This window comes from Ornithorhynchus anatinus, chromosome 13 (assembly GCF_004115215.2).
Source record: "Ornithorhynchus anatinus isolate Pmale09 chromosome 13, mOrnAna1.pri.v4, whole genome shotgun sequence".
Classification (NCBI taxonomy): domain Eukaryota; kingdom Metazoa; phylum Chordata; class Mammalia; order Monotremata; family Ornithorhynchidae; genus Ornithorhynchus; species Ornithorhynchus anatinus.
The window spans coordinates 39,288,426-39,308,600 of NC_041740.1; the positions used below are offsets into that span (position 1 = coordinate 39,288,426).

The window sequence follows — 20,175 nt, forward strand, 5'->3', positions numbered from 1 at the left end:
ACCGCGGCTAGGAAGAAGAACGGGGACAACGGGGATTTCCACCTGCCCGGCTTTATTGAGGCCCGGGGCCCTGCAACGGCTCCCGGCGAACCCCGAGCGGGGCGGGGAGGGGGTCGACAGCGGAGGAGACCACCGCCCTACCCGGCCCGCCCGTGGCTCGGTCCCTGCGGTTCAGTACTTGGCACTTGATGGGGAATTGCGGGGGGGAGGGAGGGACGGACCCCCCCGTCAGGACATCCACTGAGCAAGCTGCTTCAGCTCTTCTTCCTCATCCTCTTTGGGAGCTGAAGGGGAGACGAAAAGAAGAGGGTGGGGGACGGGGAGAGGAGGGGGAATGGTTGGGGAGGGGAATCGAGCTCCTCTTCGCCCCAGGCTGGGATGAGTCCCGGGCCCGAAGGACAAATCCTCCTCCCCTTCTGGACAGAGACGCCAGGCCGGCGTTCCCCACCTGCCCGTCTCTCCCTCCCGGGGCCCCCCGCCCCGGTCCTTGAGCTGCCCCGAGCCCCTCGCACGGGGGGATGGGAGGGAGAAGGAAAGGGGCGCCGTCCGCTACCTGGGACCGTGGGGAGGTGGGTCGAAGGCACGCTGGGCAGGTCGAGCAACTCCTCCTCCTCCTCCTCCTCCTCCTCTTTCTTGTCGCCCACGTCGCGCGGCTCCCGGACCAGGTCCTCCTGCTCCAGCTCCTTCAGCTCCTCCAGTAACTCATTCTGAGGGCGGCGCGGGGAACGGAGTGAGGGGGGGCCGGGCGCGGCGAGGAGTCGCTGGCCCCGCGGACCCCCGCCTCCCCCCGGGGCCAAGGCCGCCCCCCGCCCCTAACCTCATCCACGTCGTCCCCGAAGCCCACGGGCCGGGAGATGGCGTCCGAAATCTGCTGCGCCACTTCTTGCTGCTCCGTGACGTCGGCCATCAGCTCGTCCACCTTGTCGATGTCCCTGCGGAACGGAGGCGGGGAGAGGCCGGGGGGGGTCGGACGTCTCCCGCCGCCGGCCCGAACCCTTCGGGCCCGGACCCCCGCGACCCCCGGAAGCCGGGCGCCCGGTCGCGGGGGGTCCCTTGGCGATTTGGATGGCCAAGAGGCGGAGGGGTGGGCCGGATGACCTCCGCCCTTTCCCGGCGGGGAATCCACCATCCGACAACCTGGAGGTGACGGGGCCCCGGGCCCGCCCCTTCCCCCGTACCCACATGTCCCGGTGGGCCTGGCTCATGGCCCGGGCGGCCTGGCCCAAGGTGCGCAGCACCTCCGCGTTGGTGGTGGCGTTCTCGATGGCCTCGCGCTGGAACTCCAGGGTGGACAAGGTCCCGTCCGCCTTCGCCAGCTGCTGCTCCAGACGCTTCTTCCGGCGCAGGGCCTGCAGGGCGGCTGTCCCACCCGGCCGGGACCCGTCGCCATCAGCCACCGGGCCCTCGCCCCCGCCGGTGCCCTCCCGCGCCCCCCGGCCCGGCCCCCGACCTCGCTTGTTCTTGGTCCCATGTTTCTTGGCCGTCAGCAGCTCCTGCTGGATCTTCTGTTCCAGGAACTCCTGCTTCTTGAGCAGAATCGCCTCCGTCTCCCGCAGCTTCTGGATGGCCTCCTCGGGGCTCGGCCCCTTCTCCTTCTTCCCTGAGGCGGTGGGAAGGGACGGGGTTGGGAGAGGGAGGGGGGCGGGGGGAAGGGTCCACGGTGACGATCCGTGCGCTGCCGGGCCGGGGGAGCCCTGGTTCTGCGAGGAGTGGGTCGGTGGACCCCCGGGGGAGACCAGAATCCAAAGGGGTTCTTCCCCTCTAATGACAATACTTGTTAAGCACTTTCTATGTGCCAAACGGTGTTCTAAGCGCTGGGACAGATACAAGTTAATCGGGTCCCACGTGGAGCTCACGTTCCTATCCCCATTTTACAGATGACGGAACTGTGAAGTGAAGTGAAGTGACTTGCAGGCATGCGAAGTCCCACAGCAGACACGTGGCAGAGCCGGGATCAGAACCCAGGTCTTTGTGACTCCCAGGCCCGGGCCTTATGATTTGGGAGTCAGAGGATGTGGGTTCTAATCCCGGCTCCGCCACTTGTCTGCTGTGTTACCTTGGGCAAGCCACTTGATTCTCGGTGCCTCAGGGGATTAAGACTGGGAGGCCCCAAGTGGGACAACCCGATGACCTTTTGTCTACCCCAGCACGTAGAACAGTGCTTTCATTCATCCATTCGGTCATTCAATTGTATTTATTGAGCGCTTACTGTGTGCAGAGCACTGTACTAAGTGCTCGGAATGGACAATTCGGCAACAGAGAGAGACAATCCCTACCCAACAACGGGCTCACAGTCTAGAAGCGAGGAGAAAGCAAAACAAAACAAGTAGGCATCAGTACCATCAAGATAAGCAGAATCATAGATTTATACACATCATTAATAAAATAGAGTAATAAATAAAACGTACAATAGGTACAAGTGCTGTGGGGAGGGGAAGGGTGAAGGGCAGAGGGAGGAGAAGGGGGAATGGGGAAGGGTGGAGGGAAAGGGAAGGCTCAGTCGGGGAAGGCCTCCTGGAGGAGGTGAGCTCTCAGTAGGGCTTTGAAGAGGGGAAGAGAGCTAATTTGGCGGAGGTGAGGAGGGAGGGCGTTCCGGGACGGCGGGAGGACGCGGGCCGGGGGTCGAAGGCGGGATAGGCGAGAACGGGGGACGGTGAGGAGGTGGGCGGCGGAAGAGCGGAGCGTGCGGGGTGGGCAGGAGAAAGACAGAAGGGAGGAGAGGTAGGAGGGGGCGAGGGGATGGACAGCCTTGAAGCCTAGAGTGAGAAGTTTTTGCTTCGCGCGGAGGTCGACAGGCAACCACTGGAGGTTTTTAAGAAGGGGAGTGACGGGCCCAGAGCCTTTCTGCAGGAAGATGAGCCGGGCAGCGGAATGAAGAATAGACCGGAGCGGGAGGGAGGGAGGTCAGAGAGAAGGCTGACACGATAATCCAGCCGGGATCCGATGAGAGCTTGTACCGGTAAGATAGCCGTTTGGGTGGAGAGGAAAGGGCGGATCTTGGCGACAGCGTAAAGGTGAGACCGGCAGGATTTGGCGACGGATTGGATGTGGGGGGTGAATGAGAGAGCGGAGTCAAGGACGACACCGAGGTTGCGGGCTTGAGAGCCGGGAAGGACGGTGGTGCCGTCCACAGGGCCGGGGAAGTCGGGGAGAGGACGGGGCTTGGGAGGGAAGATAAGGAGCTCGGTCTCGGACATGTTGAGTTTGAGGTGGCGGGCAGACGTCCAGGTGGAGACGTCCCGGAGGCAGGAGGAGATACGAGCCTGGAGGGAGGGGGAGAGAACAGGGGAGGAGATGGAGATTTGGGTGTCATCTGCGTAGGGGTGATAGTTGAAGCCGTGGGAGCGAATGAATTCACCGAGGGAGTGAGTGTAGATGGAGAACAGAAGAGGGTCAAGAACTGACCCTCGAGGAACCCCGACAGCTACGGGATGGGAAGGGGAGGAGGAGACCGAGAATGAAGAATGAACGGCCAGAGAGATAAAAGGAGAACCAGGAGAGGACGGAGTCCGTGAAACCAAGGTTGGATAAAGTGTGGATGAGAAGGGGAGGGTCGACAGTGTCAAAGGCACTGTGCTAGGCCCACAGCAAGTGCTTAACAAATACCATCACCATCATTATTATTATTATTAGAATATCAGTTCCTCGTCGGCAAGCCAAGTGTCTGCCAACTCTACTGCATCGCGCTCTCCCAAATGCTTACTGCAGTGCTCTGCACACAGGAAGGACTCAAGAAATACCACTGTAAGCCCGTTGTAGGCCGGGATTGTCTCTTTATTACTGAATTGCACTTTCCAAGCGTTCAGTACACAGTGAGTGTTCAATAAATACGACTGAATGAATGCTCTGTTCACAGTAAGCGTGGACTGGTGGCAAGAGCCCGGGCTTGGGAGTCAGAGGTCGTGGGTTCTAATCCCGGCTCCGCCACTTATCGGCTGTGTGACTTTAGGCCAGTCACTTCATTTCTCTGGGCCTCAGTGATCTCATCTGGAAAATGGGGATGAAGACTGGGAACCCCACGTGGGCCCCCCTGATGACCTTATATCTGCCCCGGCACTTAGAACAGTGCTTGGCACATAGGAAGCGCTTAAGAAACACCATCTTTATTATAGGATTGAATGAATGAAGGCATGGGTGAATGAATGAATGAAGGAATGGGTGAATGAATGATGCTAATAATGGGGAGGGTCCTGACCCAAGCAGAGGGGTGGAGTCTCCCCAAAAGTCAGGTCTCCTCCGCATGGGACGGTCACACACACACACACACATACAAAAAAGAACAAAAAAATCACAAATCCCCCCCGGCTCGGAATGGTTTGGCCCACCGCCCCTTTGGCACCCATGACCCCTCGCGCCCCGAAATGGTCTCGCCCGGGGAGAGGCAATGAGCGAATGAGGGGGCGCCCCCCCCGCCCCCAGGGTGGTATCTTCCGGAGGGGCGTGCTCCCCCCCCCCCATTAGGGGACAATGGTCCGGCCCGGGCTCTCACCTCTCCCGAAGAGCCACCCGAGGCCGCTCATCCCGACCCCCGGCCGCTCCACCACCAGGATCCCGCGCGGTCCCAGCGCTTCCCCCTACTCAGGGGGCGGGGCCTCCTCGCCCCGCCCACGACACCGGCCAATCCCAAGCGGGGGAGCGCCGTGACGTCACCCGGAAGGGCGGAGGCCCGCGCGCGCGCCGGCCGCCCGGCCACGTGACGGGCACAACAGCGCGCGGCGGCGCCCACGTGGGCCGCAGCCGAACGGATTTAAAGGGACCGCGCCACCGCGGGCCTTTAATAATAATAATAATGATGTTGGTATTTGTTAAGCGCCTACTAGGCGCCGAGCACTGTTCTAAGCGCTGGGGGCGACACAGGGGAGCTGGGGTAGACTCTTTTTGGACGCTCATACTAATAATTAGTCATAATACTTATTACAGAAGTCGTATATATAATTATATATTCTATTATTGCATAGTAATAACGCTTAGTATGCACCAAGCACCGTGCTAAGCGTTGGGGCGTGGGGGAGCACGGGGAATGGCAGGCGGCCCAGCCAAAAAGCGAGTACCTAGCAAATAGGCCCAGGCTGAGAAAAACAAGTCAGCCTTGGGAGGCCCCCAGGGGTTTGCAGTCACGCACAGCATCAGAGGTCACAGATGTTTCCATGTGGTTTCCCTCTGATAATAATGTTGGTATTGGTTAAGCGCTTTCTATGTGCAGAGCACTGTTCTACGCGCTGGGGTGGACACCGGGGAAGCAGCATGGCTCAGTGGCAAGAGCACGGGCTTTGGAGTCAGAGGTCATGGGTTCGAATCCCCGCTCGGCCACTTGTCAGCTGGGGGACTGTGGGCAAGTCACTTCACTTCTCTGGGCCTCAGTTCCCTCATCTGTAAAAGGGGGATGAAGCCTGGGAGCCCCACGTGGGACAACCTGATTCCCCTGTGTCTACCCCAGCGCTCAGAACAGTGCTCTGCACATAGTAAGCGCTTAACAAATACCCACATGATTATTATTAGGGGAATCAGGTTGTCCCACGTGGGGCTCACAGTCTTAATCCCCATTTTACAGATGAGGTAACTGAGGCGCAGAGAAGTGAAGCGACTTGCCCACAGTCACACAGCTGACAAGTGGCCGAGCTGGGATTTGAACCCATGACCTCTGACTCCAAAGCCCGTGCTCTGATAAGGAAATGGGGCGCAGGTGTGTGCCAAATGACCTGGGACGTGTTCTCGCTTATTGGTGAATGCTGGTTGCCATGCCACGTAACCTGCTTAGCAGATTAAAAAGGGAACGCGAGGAGATAACGGGGCTTTCGGGGCAATGTAATGGGCGCTAATAAAGCCGCTTCAAGTCTGGTGCCTCTGGCTGACTCTTCCTTGGGAGAACGCGCAGGCCGAAGACCTGAGACGCTAAGACCCCAGCGTTGCGGAAAGCGGAGCGCAACGTTGGGGTAGATACAAGCTAATCAGGTTGGACCCAGTCCTTGCCCCGATGGGGCTCACGCTCTTAAGAGTAATAATTATTATTATGGAACTTCAGAAGCGCTTACTATATGCAAAGCACTGTTCTAAGCGCCGCTGGGATGGAGACAAGCTAATCAATCAGGTTGGATACAGACCCTGGCCTACATGGGGCTCACAGTCTTAAGAATTAAAATAATAATCATGGTATTTCATAAGCACTCACTATAGGCCGAACACTGTTCTGAGCGCTGCTGGGGTGGAGACAAGCTAATCAGGTTGGATACAGTCCCTGTCCCCCATGGGGCTCACACTCTTAATAATAATAATAATAATGATAATGGTATTTCATAAGCACTTACTATATGCCAAGCACTGTTCTGAGCGATGGGGTGGAGACAAGCTAATCAGGTTGGATACAGTCCCTGTCCCCCATGGGGCTCACACTCATAATAATAATAATAATGATGGTATTTCATAAGCACTTACTATATGCCAAGCACCGTTCTGAGCGATGGGGTGGAGACAAGCTAATCAGGTTGGATACAGTCCCTGCCCCACATGGGGTTCACACTCTTAAGAATAATAATAATAATGGTATTTCAGAAGCACTTTCTATGTGCCGAACACTGTTCTGAGCACTGGGGTGGATACAAGCTAATCGGGTTGGACACAGTCCCTGTCCCACACGGGGCTCGCAGCCTTAATCCTCATTTTACAGATGAGGGAACTGACAGAGAAGTGAACTGGTTTGCCCAAGTTCACACAGCAGACAAGTGGCGGAGCCAGAATTAGAACCCAGGTCCTCTGACTCCCGAGCCCTGGCTCTTTCCACTAAGCCACGCTGCTTCATTTAAAAAAATGAGGGAACTGAGGCCCAGAGAGTGAAGTGACAATAATAATGGTATTTGTTAAGCGCTTACTATGTACCAAACACTGTTCTAAGCGCTGGGGGTGAGACGAGGTTATCAAGTAGTCCCAGGTGGGGCTCACAGTCTTCATCCCCAATTTACAGATGAGATACCCGAGGCACAGAGAAGTTTAGCGACTTGCCCAGGGTCACGCAGTCAGGATTAGAACCCACGACCTTCTGACTCCTAGGCCTGAGCTCCAACCATTAAGCCACACTGCTTCTCCTAGACTGAGAGTCTTTCTCTTTCCCCACCCCCATTCGGGAACTGGATGAGAGAGACCCCCGGAGAGCTTCCTAGAGAAGAAAAGAGTAGAAACTCATCCGCGTAAAATACTTCTGGCCTCAACTTCGGGCGAGGCTCCATATAGATCAGTCAGTAGCATCGATAGTATATATTAAGTTTTTACTAAAGCACCACATTAAGCACTGGTACGGAATAAATAGGGGAGAATTTTAGACAGGCTCTCGGGCCTTCACAGGGGCTCACGACCTAACAGAAAACGGAGAGAGGGACCCGGTAAGAGACACAGAAAGCCAAAAAAAAAAAATAAGAACCCACATAAATAAGAGTGAGGCGGTCAAGCGTCACGGGTTGGATCGAGGCCACGGGACCGAGAAGCGAAAAATGGCCAAGCTTCCCCCCGCCATCTTCCCCGTCCCGCCTGGCGTCTGAGCGGGAGCGCGGTCGGACCGCCGGGATCTGACTCAGGCCTTGGCAAAGCGTTCCAGTCCCTCAGCCAAGACGTGCAGGCTCATCCCACTCCGGACATGGACGCAGGTGACACCTGGGAAGAAGCAGCACGCAGTTCACTTACGCGCAGGCCGAGTCCGGGAAGAAGAGACGTTTCATCCGTGCACACACGCAGCGCTCAATAAACTCGCCCTCTAGGCCGTGAGCTCGTCGTGGGCAGGGAACGTGTCCGCTTATTGGTATACTGTACTCTCCTAAGCGCTCAGGAAAGTGCCGGGCACCCAGTAAGCGCTTGATACATTCGACTGAAAGAATATAGACTGTGAGCGCTCAATAAATAGTGAACTTCTCAGTGAATAAGGTAGAGTGGATCGAGTGGAGAGGCTGGAGGCCGGGAGGTCCGCGAGGCGAGTCGGGAGAGGATGGGTGGCTGGACGACGGCCGTTGGACGGAGAGGAAAGGGCGGGTTCTCGTCCAGCCCCTTGCCTCCGGATCGTCCGTCGTTCCTCCAGCCTCCCCCGGACGGGATCTGGCGGAATCCCAGCCGGAAGACGCTCCCCCCTCGCCCCCAGATCCGTACCCAGTTTCCCGACGTCCACGATGTTCCGTTTCTCGTCGTCGAAGAAGATCATCTGGGAGAGAGGGACCCTGCTCTTCTCTTGCAGCCTGGGGGGGGGGGGGGGGGCGAGGCCGGGGGAGGGTGACCGGGTCACCTCCGCCTTCCTCCCTCCCTCCCACCCCCCGACCCCGGATACCCCTCTCGCCCCTCACCTCTCGAAGTGGGTGACCTTACAGCCCGGGTAGATTTCTTTGTAGGCGAAGTAGCGGCTGAGGTTGAAGAGGTCCAGGAGCTGCTTGGCTCCCTGGATCTCCTCAGTCCTGAAAGGGAGAGGGGCCCGAGGGGGAGGAACTAGAGGTGGGGCCGGTGTTGGAGGCGATGAATAATAACAACAACTGGGCCTGTGTAGTAAGCGCCTCCTATGTGCCAGGCACCGTACGAAGCGCTGGGGTGGAGACAAGCAAATCGGGTTGGACCCGATACCCTGCCCCGCGTGGGGCTCACGGTCTCAACTCCCGTTTGACAAACGGGGAACTGAGGCCCAGAGAAGAATAACGATAATAGTGATGGTATTTAAGCGCCTACTACGTGCCGAGCCCTGTTCTAAGCGCTGGGAGGGGATACAGCGTAATGAGGTTGTCCCCCGTGGGGCTCACGGTCTTCATCCCCATTTTACAGACGAGGGAACTGAGGCAGACTGTCTACCTGGGGAGCTGCACATTACGTACCTGTAAATATGACATCACGGAGATATTATACGCCTATCAATAATATAGCTATAAATTACATTACACATCAACAAATTATCCACTCTACTTTATTCACGGAAAGAGCCCGGGCTTGGGAGTCAGAGGCTATGGGTTCGAATCCAGGCTCAGCCACTTGGCAGCTGTGTGACTGTGGGCAAGTCACTTCACTTCTCTGTGCCTCAGTGACCTCATCTGTAAAATGGGGATTAACTGTGAGCCTCCCGTGGGACAACCTGATGACCCTGTATCACCCCCAGCGCTTAGAACAGTGGAAGCGCTTAACAAAAAGCAACATTATTATTATATTAACGTCTGTCTCCCCCCCTCGAGATTGCCAGCTCGGGGCGGGCAGGGAACACGGCTGCTAACTCTGTTGTGTTGTCCTCTCCCCCACGCTTAGTACAGCGCTCTACACGCAGTAAGCGCTCAACAAGTACTATTAGGAGGAGGAGGAGGAAGAGTTTTACCGGGAGGCGGCGGCGATGGGCACCCCCAGGCCTTTTAGATGGTCCAAGACGGCGGGCACGTCTGGGTACAGGCGAACGGTCTTCCCCCGGCTGTCTCGCACCACCCCATCCCTGCTCGAGCAAAGCCGGGGACGGAGGGAAGGGGAGAGGTGAGAGGGAGAGCCAGGAAAAAAGATTTATTTTAACGGCATTTATTAAGCGCTCACTCTGCGCCCGGCACTGTACCAAGCGTGGGTGTAATCATGGTATTTGTTAAGCGCTTACTATGTGCTGGGGGGGGGTTACAAAGTCATCAGGTCGCCCCACGTGGGGCTCCCGGTCTTCATCCCCATTTGACAGGTGAGGGAACTGAGGCCCAGAGAAGTGACCTGATCACCGTGAGCCCCACGTGGGCCAACCTGATGACCTTGCATCTAGTCCAGCGCTTAGAACAGTGCTCGGCACATATTAAGGACTTAAATAATAATAATAATGTTGGTATCTGTTAAGCGCTTACTCTGTGCCGAGCACTGTTCTAGGCGCTGGGGGAGATACTGGGTCATCAGGTTGGCCCACGTGGGGCTCACACACTTTTAATCCCCATTTTCCAGATGAGGGAACTGAGGCCCAGAGAAGTGAAGTGACTTGCCCACAGTCGCCCAGCTGACAAGTGGCAGGGCTGGGATTCGAACCCACGGCCTCTGACTCCAAAGCGCGGGCTCTTTCCACGGGGCCACTCAAATCGCATCATTATTCTTCTCTGGGCCTCAGTTCCCTCACCTGGAAAACGGGGATGGAGTCCACGAGCCCCACGTGGGATCCCTGATGGCCTTGGATCTCCCCCAGCGCTTCGAACAGTGCTTGGCACACAGTAGGCCCTTAACAGACACCATCATCATCATTATTATTTCTTGAGCGCTTACTGGGTGCAGAGCACTGTCCTAAGCGCTTGGAAAGTCCAATTCGGTAACAGAGAGAGACCATCCCTGCCCAACAACGGGCTCACAGTCTAGAAGGGAGGGGAGACAGACAACAACCCAAGTAGGCAGGCATCGATAGCGTGGTTATAAATAGAATTTATCATCCCCTTGATTCTATTTATCATTTATCAGAGAAGCAGCGTGGCTCAGCGGAAAGAGCCCGGGCTTTGGAGTCAGAGGTCATGAGTTCAAATCCCGGCTCTGCCACTTGCCAGCTGTGTGACTGTGGGCAAGTCGCTTCACTTCTCTGGGCCTCAGTTACCTCATCTGTAAAATGGGGATGAAGTCTGTGAGCCCCACCTGGGACCACCTGATTCCCCTGTGTCTACCCCAGCGCTTAGAACAGTGCTCTGCACATAGTAAGCGCTTAACAAGTACCATCATTATTATTATTATTATCATCCCCTTGATTCTACTTATTGCTATTGTTTTTGTCTGTCTGTCTCCCCCGATTAGACCGTAAGCCCGTCAAAGGGCAGGGACTGTCTCTGTTACCCATTTGTCCATTCCAAGGGCTTAGTCCAGTGCTCTGCACATAGTGAGCGCTCAATAAATACTACTGAATGAATGCACAGAATTACAAATGCACAGACATGTTACTAAGCTAAATAGAATAATAAATGCGTGCATATATACGCAAGTGCTGGGGGGGCGGGGGGCGGGTGGGGCATCCGTCCCAGCGCTTAGTACAGTGCCTGGCGCGTAGTGGCCGCTGCACAAATACCTTCAAACCCAAAGGCCAGGCCGGTCACCTGCTCCGGTGGAATGGGGGGTCCACGTGGGTGTCCACCCAGAAGGGCCACAGGGTGTAATCTGCAAAGGGACAGGGGGGGGTTAGGGTGCGAGGGGGTTTGGGGGTGCGGGGCGCGGGGGCGGTCACGCACCCAGGTCGAAGACCACCAGCTGCGGGAGCCGGGCCATGGCAGGGCCGGGACCTCCGGGATCATAGAGTCCCAGGCCGGAGGAGCGGCCGCCAGGGAGCCGCCATGTTCGACCACAGAGAGCGCGCGGCTAGAGAGGCCCCCCCGCTAGGCAGCCGCCATGTTCGGCCATAGAGAGCTCGCGGCTAGAGAAGGCCCCCCCGCTAGGCAGCCGCCATGTTCGACCATAGAGAGCGCGCGGCTAGAGAGGCCGCCCTCCCCCGGCCGGAAAGGGCCCCGCTGGGCAGCCGCCATGTTTGACCATAGAGAGCGAGCGGCTAGAGAGGCCTCCCCCCCCCCTTTGTATTTTAAGCGCTTACTATGTGCCTGGCACCGTAGTAAGCGCTGGGGTGGAAACAAGCCAATCAGGCTGGACACAAGTCCATGCCCCCATAGGGGGCTCACAATCTCCATCCCCATTTTACAGATGAGGGAAGTGAGGCCCACAGAAGGGAATTTGCTCAGTTGTACTTTCCAAGCGCTTAATAACGATGATAAGGATGATGATATAGCACTGTTCTAAGTGCTGGGGTAGGTAGAATAATAATAATAATAACGTTGGCATTTAAGCGCTTACTATGTGCAGAGCATCGCTCTAAGCACTGGGGTAGATACAGGGTAACAGGTTGTCCATGAAGCCTGTGGTTAATCCCCATTTTACAGATGAGGGAACTGAGGCCCAGCGAATAATGTTAACAATGTTGGTATTTGTTAAGCGCTTACTATGTGCAGAGCACTGTTCTAAACGCTGGGGTAGATACACGGTAATCAGGTTGTCCCACGGGAGGCTCCCAGTTAATCCCCATTTTACAGATGAGGAAACTGAGGCACAGAGAAGTGAAGTGACTTGCCCAAGGTCACACAGCTGACAAGTGGCGGAGCCGGGATACAAACCCGGGACCTCTGACTCTCAAGCTCGGGCTCTTTCCACTGAGCCACGCTGCTTCTCTTTAGTACGGTGCTCTGCACGCAGTAAGGGCTCAGTAAACACGAGTGAATGAATGAAAGTGAAGTGACTTACCCAAGGCCACCCAGCAGATAAGTGGCGGAACCGGGATTAGAACCCCGGACCTTCCGACTCGCAGGCCTGTGCTCTAGCCACCATCCACGCCGTCCACTCTATCCGTGCCGCTTCTCGTCGCGGCCGGGGCACGTGTCTATCAACTCAGTTGTACTCTCCCAAGCGCTTAGTACAGTAGACCACGCGCCGTACTAAGCACGTACTAAACACCGGATAAATGATTGATCGGTTGCTTGATTCCATCCTACCTCTTCCCCAGGGGCGGAGAAGATACGTTGAGCGGCGGAGGGGCCCTGATCCCAAGAGAACCCTCTATCTATCCCAGCGCTCAGCTCAGTGCCCGGTACAGAGTGAGCACCTAGCAGATACCATTTTTAAAAAAAGCTGAACTAGGATGACGCCTGGGGCATCATAGGAAAAGTGGGGGTGGAGGGGTGAATCAAGGCAGAATCCACCCCACCCCTGGGGCTCTGCCCCTTCAAGCTCGGTCCCACCCGATAGAAGGTGCATCCCATATCGAATTGTCCAAGTGCTCAGTACAGTGCTCTGCACCTAGTCAGCGCTCAATAAATACTATTGAGTGAATAAATCCCACCCCAGAGTCAGCTGCAGCTTCATTACATCCCACCCAACATTACTCTCCCCCATTCCCCTTCAAAGCCTTCTTGAACACCCATCTCCTCCAAGAGGCCTTCCCTGATTAAGCCCCCCCTTCCCTCCTCTCCCGCTCCCTTCTGCGTCATCCCGCTTCGCTCCCGTTATTCATCCCCACAGCCCCTCTGACCCCATCTCCCATTTATTTCTATTAACGTCGTACGTCTAGACCGTAAGCTCACGGTGGGCAGGCAACGTGTCCGTTTATCGTTGCACTGTCCTGTCCCAGGCGTTTAATCCAGCGCTCCGGGCTGAGAAAGCACTCAGTAAATACGACTGGAAGAATGAATAATAATAGCGGGATCTGTTAAGCGCTTACTACGCGCCAGGCCCCGTACTACGGACAGGGGTGGATAGAAGGTAGTTGTGTTGGACGCGGTCCCTGCCCCACCCGGGGCTCCCAGCCTTAATCCCCGTTTTCCAGGTGAGGGAACTGCGGCGCGGAGAAGCCAAGTGACTGGCCCAAGGTCCCACCCAGCAGACAAGTGGCGGAGCCGGGATTAGAACCCAGGTCCGTCTGACTGCCGGGCCCGGGCTCTACCCGACGAGCCCCGCGGCGGAATGAGCGAATGACATCCAAGGAGTCCGACTGAGGAACGGATTTCGGGGGGGGGAGGGGGGGGCTGGAGACATCTTTATTAACAACGGGGAGCACAGCTGTGTGCGGGGAGGAGGAAGAGTGCGGGCGGGGGCCGGGCGGCGGCGGGCCGGACCCCCGAGCCCTCCCGGGGGCGGGCGGACGCAACGGGCATCCGGCCGGGAGAGGGGGCGGGAGGGCGGGCGGCGCCTCGTCCCCCGTGCGGTGTCGGGGTGCGGCGGGGCGCGGGCGGGGGGCTCATCACCGGGCCAGGCCGCCCCCGCCCCCGCCCCGCAGGGCCAGCACCAGGTGCAGCACGGAGCCCCCCTGGATCTTGTAATCGGCCGCCGTCTTCTCGTCGTTCCTGCCGGGGCCGGGCGGGGGAGAGGGTCGGGCTTGAGGGTCGGCCCCGGGACCCCCGGCCCGCCCCCCGGGACCCCCGGCCCGCCCCCCCCCGGGACCCCCGGCCCGCCTCACATCTGTTTGCCGCTGTAGATGAGCCTCTGCTGCTGCGGGGGGATGCCCTCCTTCTCCTCCACGCGCTCCTTGATCCGCTCCACCTGCGGGGAACACCGGGGCCCGCGGGGGCTGGGGAAAGCACGGCGGGGGGCTCGGCGGCGGCGACCGAGGGGGACCCCCTCCCCGCGCCCCCAGGCGCGGGGCGGAGGGGGCGGAAGGCCCAGGGCCGAGCAGCGGGGGTTACCTTGTCTGTGGGCTCGATGTCGATCTCGATCTCCTTGCCCGTCAGCGTCTGAAAAGGACGGCGGCCTGCTTTAGCGTCTTCCCTTTCTTCCCCTTCGGCTCCGACTCGGCGCCGGGCCCCGTGCTAAGCGCCGGCGTCGACGGGCCAACCGGGGCGGACGGGGGCCGGGTCTCGCAGGGAGCTCCCGGTCTCCACCCCGGTTTTACGGACCAGGTGACTGAGGCGGGGCGCCGTACGACGCGCTTGAGGGCACCGAGGCCCGGGGAGGCCTCTCGCCCAAGGTCACGCAGCAGACCGGTGGCGCGGCCGGGATTAGAACCCGGGTCCTTCGGACTTCCCGGCCCCGGGCTCTAGCCGCTGGGCCGTGCTGCTGCTCTTCAAGTACTTAGTAAACGCCAATGCGAAGCGGAAGGCACGGCCGCTTTCCCATCTGATCGTACGGCGTCGACATTATCTGGCTTGCCACGTGGTAAGCGCTCGGCAAATATCGTAGTGATTGCTCGGTCGCACTGCCTTCGATCGGTCATTCCATCGTATTTATCGAGCGCTTACGCTGTGCAGGGCACTGTACTAACCGCTTGGGAGAGTACAGTCGGGGCTCAGTGGAAAGAGCCCGGGCTTGGGAGTCGGAGGCCGTGGGTTCGAATGCCGGCTCCCCCACTTGTCAGCTGGGTGACCTGGGGCAAGTCACTTCACTTCTCAGTGCCTCGGTTCCCTCGTCTGTAAAATGGGGATTCACTGTGAGCCTCACGTGGGGCAACCTGATGACCCCGGATCTCCCCCGGCGCTTAGGACAGTGCTCTGCACAGAGTAAGCGCTTAACGGATACCAACATCACTACTACAGCTCGGCAACAAATAGAGACGATCCCTGCCCACGACGGGCCCACCGTCTAGAAGGGGGGTTGTATCGTTCTCTCCCAAGTGCTCAGTACAGTGCTCCGCACACGGCAGGCGCTCAGTAAATACGACTTAATGGAAGTCTGTATATCGAATCGGTCTTGCCTTACCCCACTAAGGTAATAATAATAATGTTGGTATTCGTTAAGCGTTTACTATGTGCCGAGCACTGTTCTAAGCGCTGGGGTGGACCCAGGGGAATCAGGTCGTCCCACGTGGGGCTCACAGTCTTCATCCCCATTTTACAGATGAGGGAACTGAGGCACAGAGAAGTGACTTGCCCACAGTCACACAGCCGACAAGTGGTGTAAGCTCCTTGACGGCAGAGCCCACGTCTTGTACTCAGTAGCTGTATCTGTCAGGCACTTACTACGTGCTAAGCGCTGGGGGAGGTGCCAGGTCATCGGGTTGGAACCGATCCCCGTCGCACGTGGGGCTCGGGGTCTAAGAACACGGAGTTCGTCCCCATTTTACGGTAAGGAAACTGAGGCACGGAGAAATGAAGTGGCTCGTCCAAGATGGCCCGGCAGGCAAGCAGCGGAGCCGGGATGAGGATCCCCGTTCCCGGGCCGGCCGTCTACGCCGCGCTTTCTGTAGCGTGATGGATTTCGGGTAGCCCAGGCCGTCCCTCGCTAGAGAAGCAGCGTGGCTCAGTGGGAAGAGCCCGGGCCTGGGAGTCAGAGGTCGTGGGTTCGAATCCCGGCTCTGCCCCTTGTCAGCTGGGGGACCGTGGGCGAGTCACTTCACTTCTCTGGGCCTCAGTGACCTCCTCTGGAAAATGGGGATTAACTGGGAGCCTCACGTGGGACGACCCGATGACCGTATCTCCCCCCAGCGCTTACAACAGTGCTCGGCACATAGTAAGCGCTTAACGAATACCAACCTTATTACATCGTAAGCTGCCGCCCCAAATGAGTGGGAGGGCTTCAAAAACAGGCTCCTCGGTTGTCCAGGAGGGTTTGGGGGGGACGGGGGTCCTGTCTACAGCTAGAGGGGCGGACTTCCCTCCTTCATTCGCTCAGTCGTAGGTAACGAGCGCTTACTGTGTGCGCAGCACTGTCCTAAGCGCTTGGAAAGTCCAACGGGTTCACGGTCTAGAAGGGAAGAGACGGACGACAACTGCGCCCGTTTTCTCTTAATGTCCGCCTCCCCTTCTAGACTGTGAGCTCGTTGGGGGCAGGGAGTGTGTCCGTCTGTTGCTCTATCGTCCTCTCCTAAGCGCTGAGTCCAGCGCTTGGCGCTCAGGAAGCGCTCAATAAATACGACCCAATGAATGAAAGCCATTAAAACAGGGAGATTAAAAAAAAAAAAAAAAAAAAAAGCTTGAGGCCCCAACCGCTCCGCTCGGGGGGGCTGGCGGTCGCTGTGTCAATCGTTCAATTCCCACCTCCTAAGCGCTTACTGTGTGCAGAGCACTGTGCCGGAGAGGCAGCGTGGCCCGGTGGCAAGAGCACCGGCTTGGGAGTCGGAGGTCGTGGGTTCAAGTCCCGACCCCGCCGCTTGTCGCTTTGGGCCAGTCGCTTCACTTCCCTGGGACTCGGTTCCCTCATCTGGGAAATGGGGATTAGGGCCGGGAGCCCCCAAGTGGGACAGTTTGAATCTTTCTCAGGGCTTAGAACGGCGCTTGGCACATAGTAAGCGCTTAAGAAATACCAACGCTGTTATTGTTATTACCGAGCGCTTGGGAAAAAAACGCATAATACAACAAGGCCTCGACCCCGGTCCGGTGAGTTTGCAAACGTCTGGTGCCGGGCTGTGGGGGAAGGTGGGGAGGTCACTCGATGCTGCTGTTGGGAAGCGGCGGGGTCTCTGGTGGAAAGATCCCGGGCCCGGGAGTCGGAAGGGCCTGGGTTCTAATCCCGGCTCCGCCCTTCTCCGGTGTCTGAATAAGTGCCTTGAAGAAGTCCCTGCTCCGTGCCTCAGTTTCCCCATCTGAGGAATGGAGATTAAGACCGTGAGGGCCGCTGTGTGACCTTGAACGAGTCCCTCCTCTGGGCCTCAGTTCCCTCATCCGTAGAATGGGGATGAAGACCGTGAGCCCCACGTGGGCCAGGGACCGTGTCCAACCTGATTACCTTGGATCTGCCTCAGTGGTTAGCACGGTGTCTGCCACGGAGCAAGTGCTTAACAAATCCCATTAAATTAAAGAAAAAAAAAGGTCAGGCTTTGAGTCCTAGGCAGGGGAGGCTTGTGGAAATGTGTCTGTTGTTCTCTCGTGCTCTCCCAAGCGCTTAGTTCATTCGCTCGATCGTATTTATTGAGCGCTTACGGTGGGCAGAGCACTGTACTGAGCGCTTGCAATGGGCAATAGAGACCACCACTGCCCACAACGGGCTTTTACAGTCTAGAAAGGAGGGGGAGACAATCGTCAAAACCGGTAAACGTGCGTCAATATAAATAGAATTATAGATATACGTACACATCGAGACAAGTAAACAGGCATCAATATAAATAAATAAAATTCCAGACATAAAGCAGCATGGCCTAGTGGCTAGAGGCCGGGCCTGGGAGTCAGGGGGTCATGGGTTCTAATCCCGTCCCCATCACTTGTCCGCTGTGTGACCTTGGGCAAGCCACTTCACGTCTCTGTGCCTCAGTTCCCTCATCTGTCAAAGGGGGATGGAGACCGTGAGCCCCACGTGGAACCACCCGATGGCCCCGTATCTCCCTCAGCGCTTAGATAAGCAGCGTGGCCCAGTGGAAAGAGCCCGGGCTTGGGAGTCCGGGGTCACGGGTTCGAATCCCGGCGCCGCCACTTGTCAGCTGGGTGACTGTGGGCAAGTCACTTCACTTCTCTGGGCCTCAGTGCCCTCATCCGTAAAATGGGGATGAAGACTGGGAGCTTCACCTGGGACCACCTGATGACCCCGGATCCACCCCACCACTTAGAACAGTCCTTGGCGCATAGTGAGCGCTTAACGAACACCAACGTTATTATTAGAACAGTGCTTTCCACACAGTAAGCGCTTAACAAATACCACGCTTATTATTATTAATAATAATAATGTTAGTATTTGTTAAGCACCTACTGTGTGCAGAGCACTGTTCTAAGCGCTGGGGTAGAGACAGGGTAATCACGTTGTCCCACGTGAGGCTCACAGTTAATCCCCATTTTACAGATGAGGGAACTGAGGCACAGAGAAGTGAATATTATAAGCGCTGGGGTGCAGTGCGGGGAGAGGAAAGGGAGGGAGTCGAGGTGAGGCGGAAGGGAGGGGGAGCTGAGGCCGAGGCACAGTGCTCTGCACACCGTAGGAGCTCAATAAAGGCGGTTAATGGGGAACCACCGAGGCAAGCAGGGGGGCATCCTCAGGCGGGGGGCACCTGGCGGGCCTGAGTGCGACGGGGAGGGGGCAACATTCATTCAATCTTATTTATTGAGCGCTTCCTCCGTGCAGAGCACTGTACTCGTGGCTCAGTGGAAAAGAGCCCGGGCTTGGGAGTCGGAGGTCATGAGTTCGACTCCCGGCTCTGCCACTCGTCAGCTGGGGGACTGTGGGCGAGTCACTTCACTGGGCCTCAGTGACCTCATCTGGAAAATGGGGATGAACTGTGAGCCTCCCGTGGGACCACCTGATGACCCTGTCTCTCCCCCAGCGCTTAGAACAGTGCTCTGCACAGAGTCAGCGCTTCACAAATACCAACATTATTATTACTAAGCGCTTGGAAAATAATAATTATTATTATTTTCATAATAATCTAATAATAATAATGGCATTTATTAAGCGCTAGTAAGTGCTTAACAAATACCAACATTATTATTATTAAGCGCTTGGAAAGTAATAATACTAATTTTTCATAATAATCTAATACTAATAATAATGATGGCATTTATTAAGCGCTAGTAAGTGCTTAACAAATACCAACATTACTATTATTAAGCGCTTGGAAAGTAATAATAATTTTTCATAAAAATCGAATAATAATAATGATGGCACTTATTAAGTGCTAGTAAGTGCTTAACAAATACCAATATTATTATTAAGTGCTTGGAAAGTAATAATTTTTCATAATAATCTAACAATAATAATAATGGCATTTATTAAGTGCTAGTAAGTGCTTAACAAATACCTACATTATTATTATCAAGCGCTTGGAAAGTAATAATAATAATTTTTCATAATAATCTAATAATAATAACAATGATGGCACTTATTAAGCGCTAGCAAGTGCTTACCAAATACCAACATTATTATGATTACCAAGCGCTTGGAAAGTAATAATACTAATATTTCATAATAATCTAATAATAAGAATGATGGCACTTATTAGGCGCTAGCAAGTGCTTACCAAATACCAACATTATTATGATTACCAAGCGCTTGGAAAGTAATAATACTAATTTTTCCTAATAATCTAATAATAAGAATGGCATGTATTAAGCGCTGACTGTGTGCCAAGCACTGTTCTAAGCGCTGGGGGAGACACGAGGCGATGAGATCACCACCTCCCAGTCTTCATCCCCATTTTCCAGACGAGGTCACCGAGGCCCGGGGAAGCGAAGTGACCGGCCCCCAGTCCCCCAGCTGACAAATGGCGGCGCCGGGATTCGAACCCGTGACCTCCGACTCCCAAGCGCGGGCTCTTTCCCCTGAGCCACGCTGCTTCTCCGTCTTATAATGATCATGCGCTTACTGGGCACGGTCCTAAGCGCTGCGGTGGTCAGGAGGTCATCGGGCGGGCCCCGGGGGGGGGGATCCCCATTTTGCGGATGGGGAAACTGAGGCGGAGGGAAGGGACGTGGCCGTGGTCACTGTGCAGACGGGGGGGATGAGAAGGCACGACCCCCGAGTCCCCCTCCGACCGGGGGGGGCAGGAGATGGGGCTGGTCCTTCCCCCCAAAGAGGGGAGAAGCTGAGGGCGGGCGACCCCGGACCCCCCCCCCCCCCGCCCTAGGCCTGAGGCCTGCTCTTTCCCGTCACCCCCCGCGCCAAAGTCACGTCAAGCCCGCCGCTCCCGTCAACCCCCTCGGCGGGGACCGAGCCCGTCCTCACCTTCACTTTGATCAGCATCTTCACGCCTCGTCCGAGCCTCCCGAGGGTCACCCGCACCCGCTGCTCCTCCTCCTCCTCCTCCTCCCCGCCGCCGCCCGGCAACTTCCGCTTCCGGGTCACCCCCCC

The 20,175-nt window shown here is 56.8% G+C and overlaps 3 protein-coding genes across 3 annotated transcripts; all 3 read right to left on the reverse strand.

Annotated features, from left to right (window-relative positions):
* Window positions 1-35: 35 nt before the first annotated feature.
* On the reverse strand, window positions 36-4,594 carry CHMP4A (charged multivesicular body protein 4A). Its single transcript, XM_029077618.2, has 6 exons — window positions 4,490-4,594; window positions 1,451-1,600; window positions 1,183-1,360; window positions 818-932; window positions 554-707; window positions 36-284 (listed from the first exon to the last, which is right to left on the reverse strand). The coding sequence occupies exons 1-6, from the start codon at window positions 4,518-4,520 to the stop codon at window positions 229-231; spliced, it is 684 nt and encodes a 227-aa protein (XP_028933451.1). The 5' UTR covers window positions 4,521-4,594; the 3' UTR covers window positions 36-228.
* A 2,644-nt stretch (window positions 4,595-7,238) lies between these two features.
* On the reverse strand, window positions 7,239-11,271 carry LOC100078933 (magnesium-dependent phosphatase 1). Its single transcript, XM_029077619.2, has 6 exons — window positions 11,166-11,271; window positions 11,034-11,094; window positions 9,323-9,433; window positions 8,319-8,426; window positions 8,128-8,213; window positions 7,239-7,641 (listed from the first exon to the last, which is right to left on the reverse strand). Exons 1-6 carry the CDS (start codon window positions 11,200-11,202, stop codon window positions 7,562-7,564), a joined length of 483 nt encoding a protein of 160 aa, XP_028933452.1. The 5' UTR covers window positions 11,203-11,271; the 3' UTR covers window positions 7,239-7,561.
* Window positions 11,272-13,466: 2,195 nt separating this feature from the next.
* NEDD8 (NEDD8 ubiquitin like modifier) lies at window positions 13,467-20,147 on the reverse strand. Its single transcript, XM_029077620.1, has 4 exons — window positions 20,050-20,147; window positions 14,157-14,204; window positions 13,931-14,013; window positions 13,467-13,817 (listed from the first exon to the last, which is right to left on the reverse strand). The coding sequence occupies exons 1-4, from the start codon at window positions 20,065-20,067 to the stop codon at window positions 13,715-13,717; spliced, it is 252 nt and encodes an 83-aa protein (XP_028933453.1). The 5' UTR covers window positions 20,068-20,147; the 3' UTR covers window positions 13,467-13,714.
* Window positions 20,148-20,175: the final 28 nt, after the last annotated feature.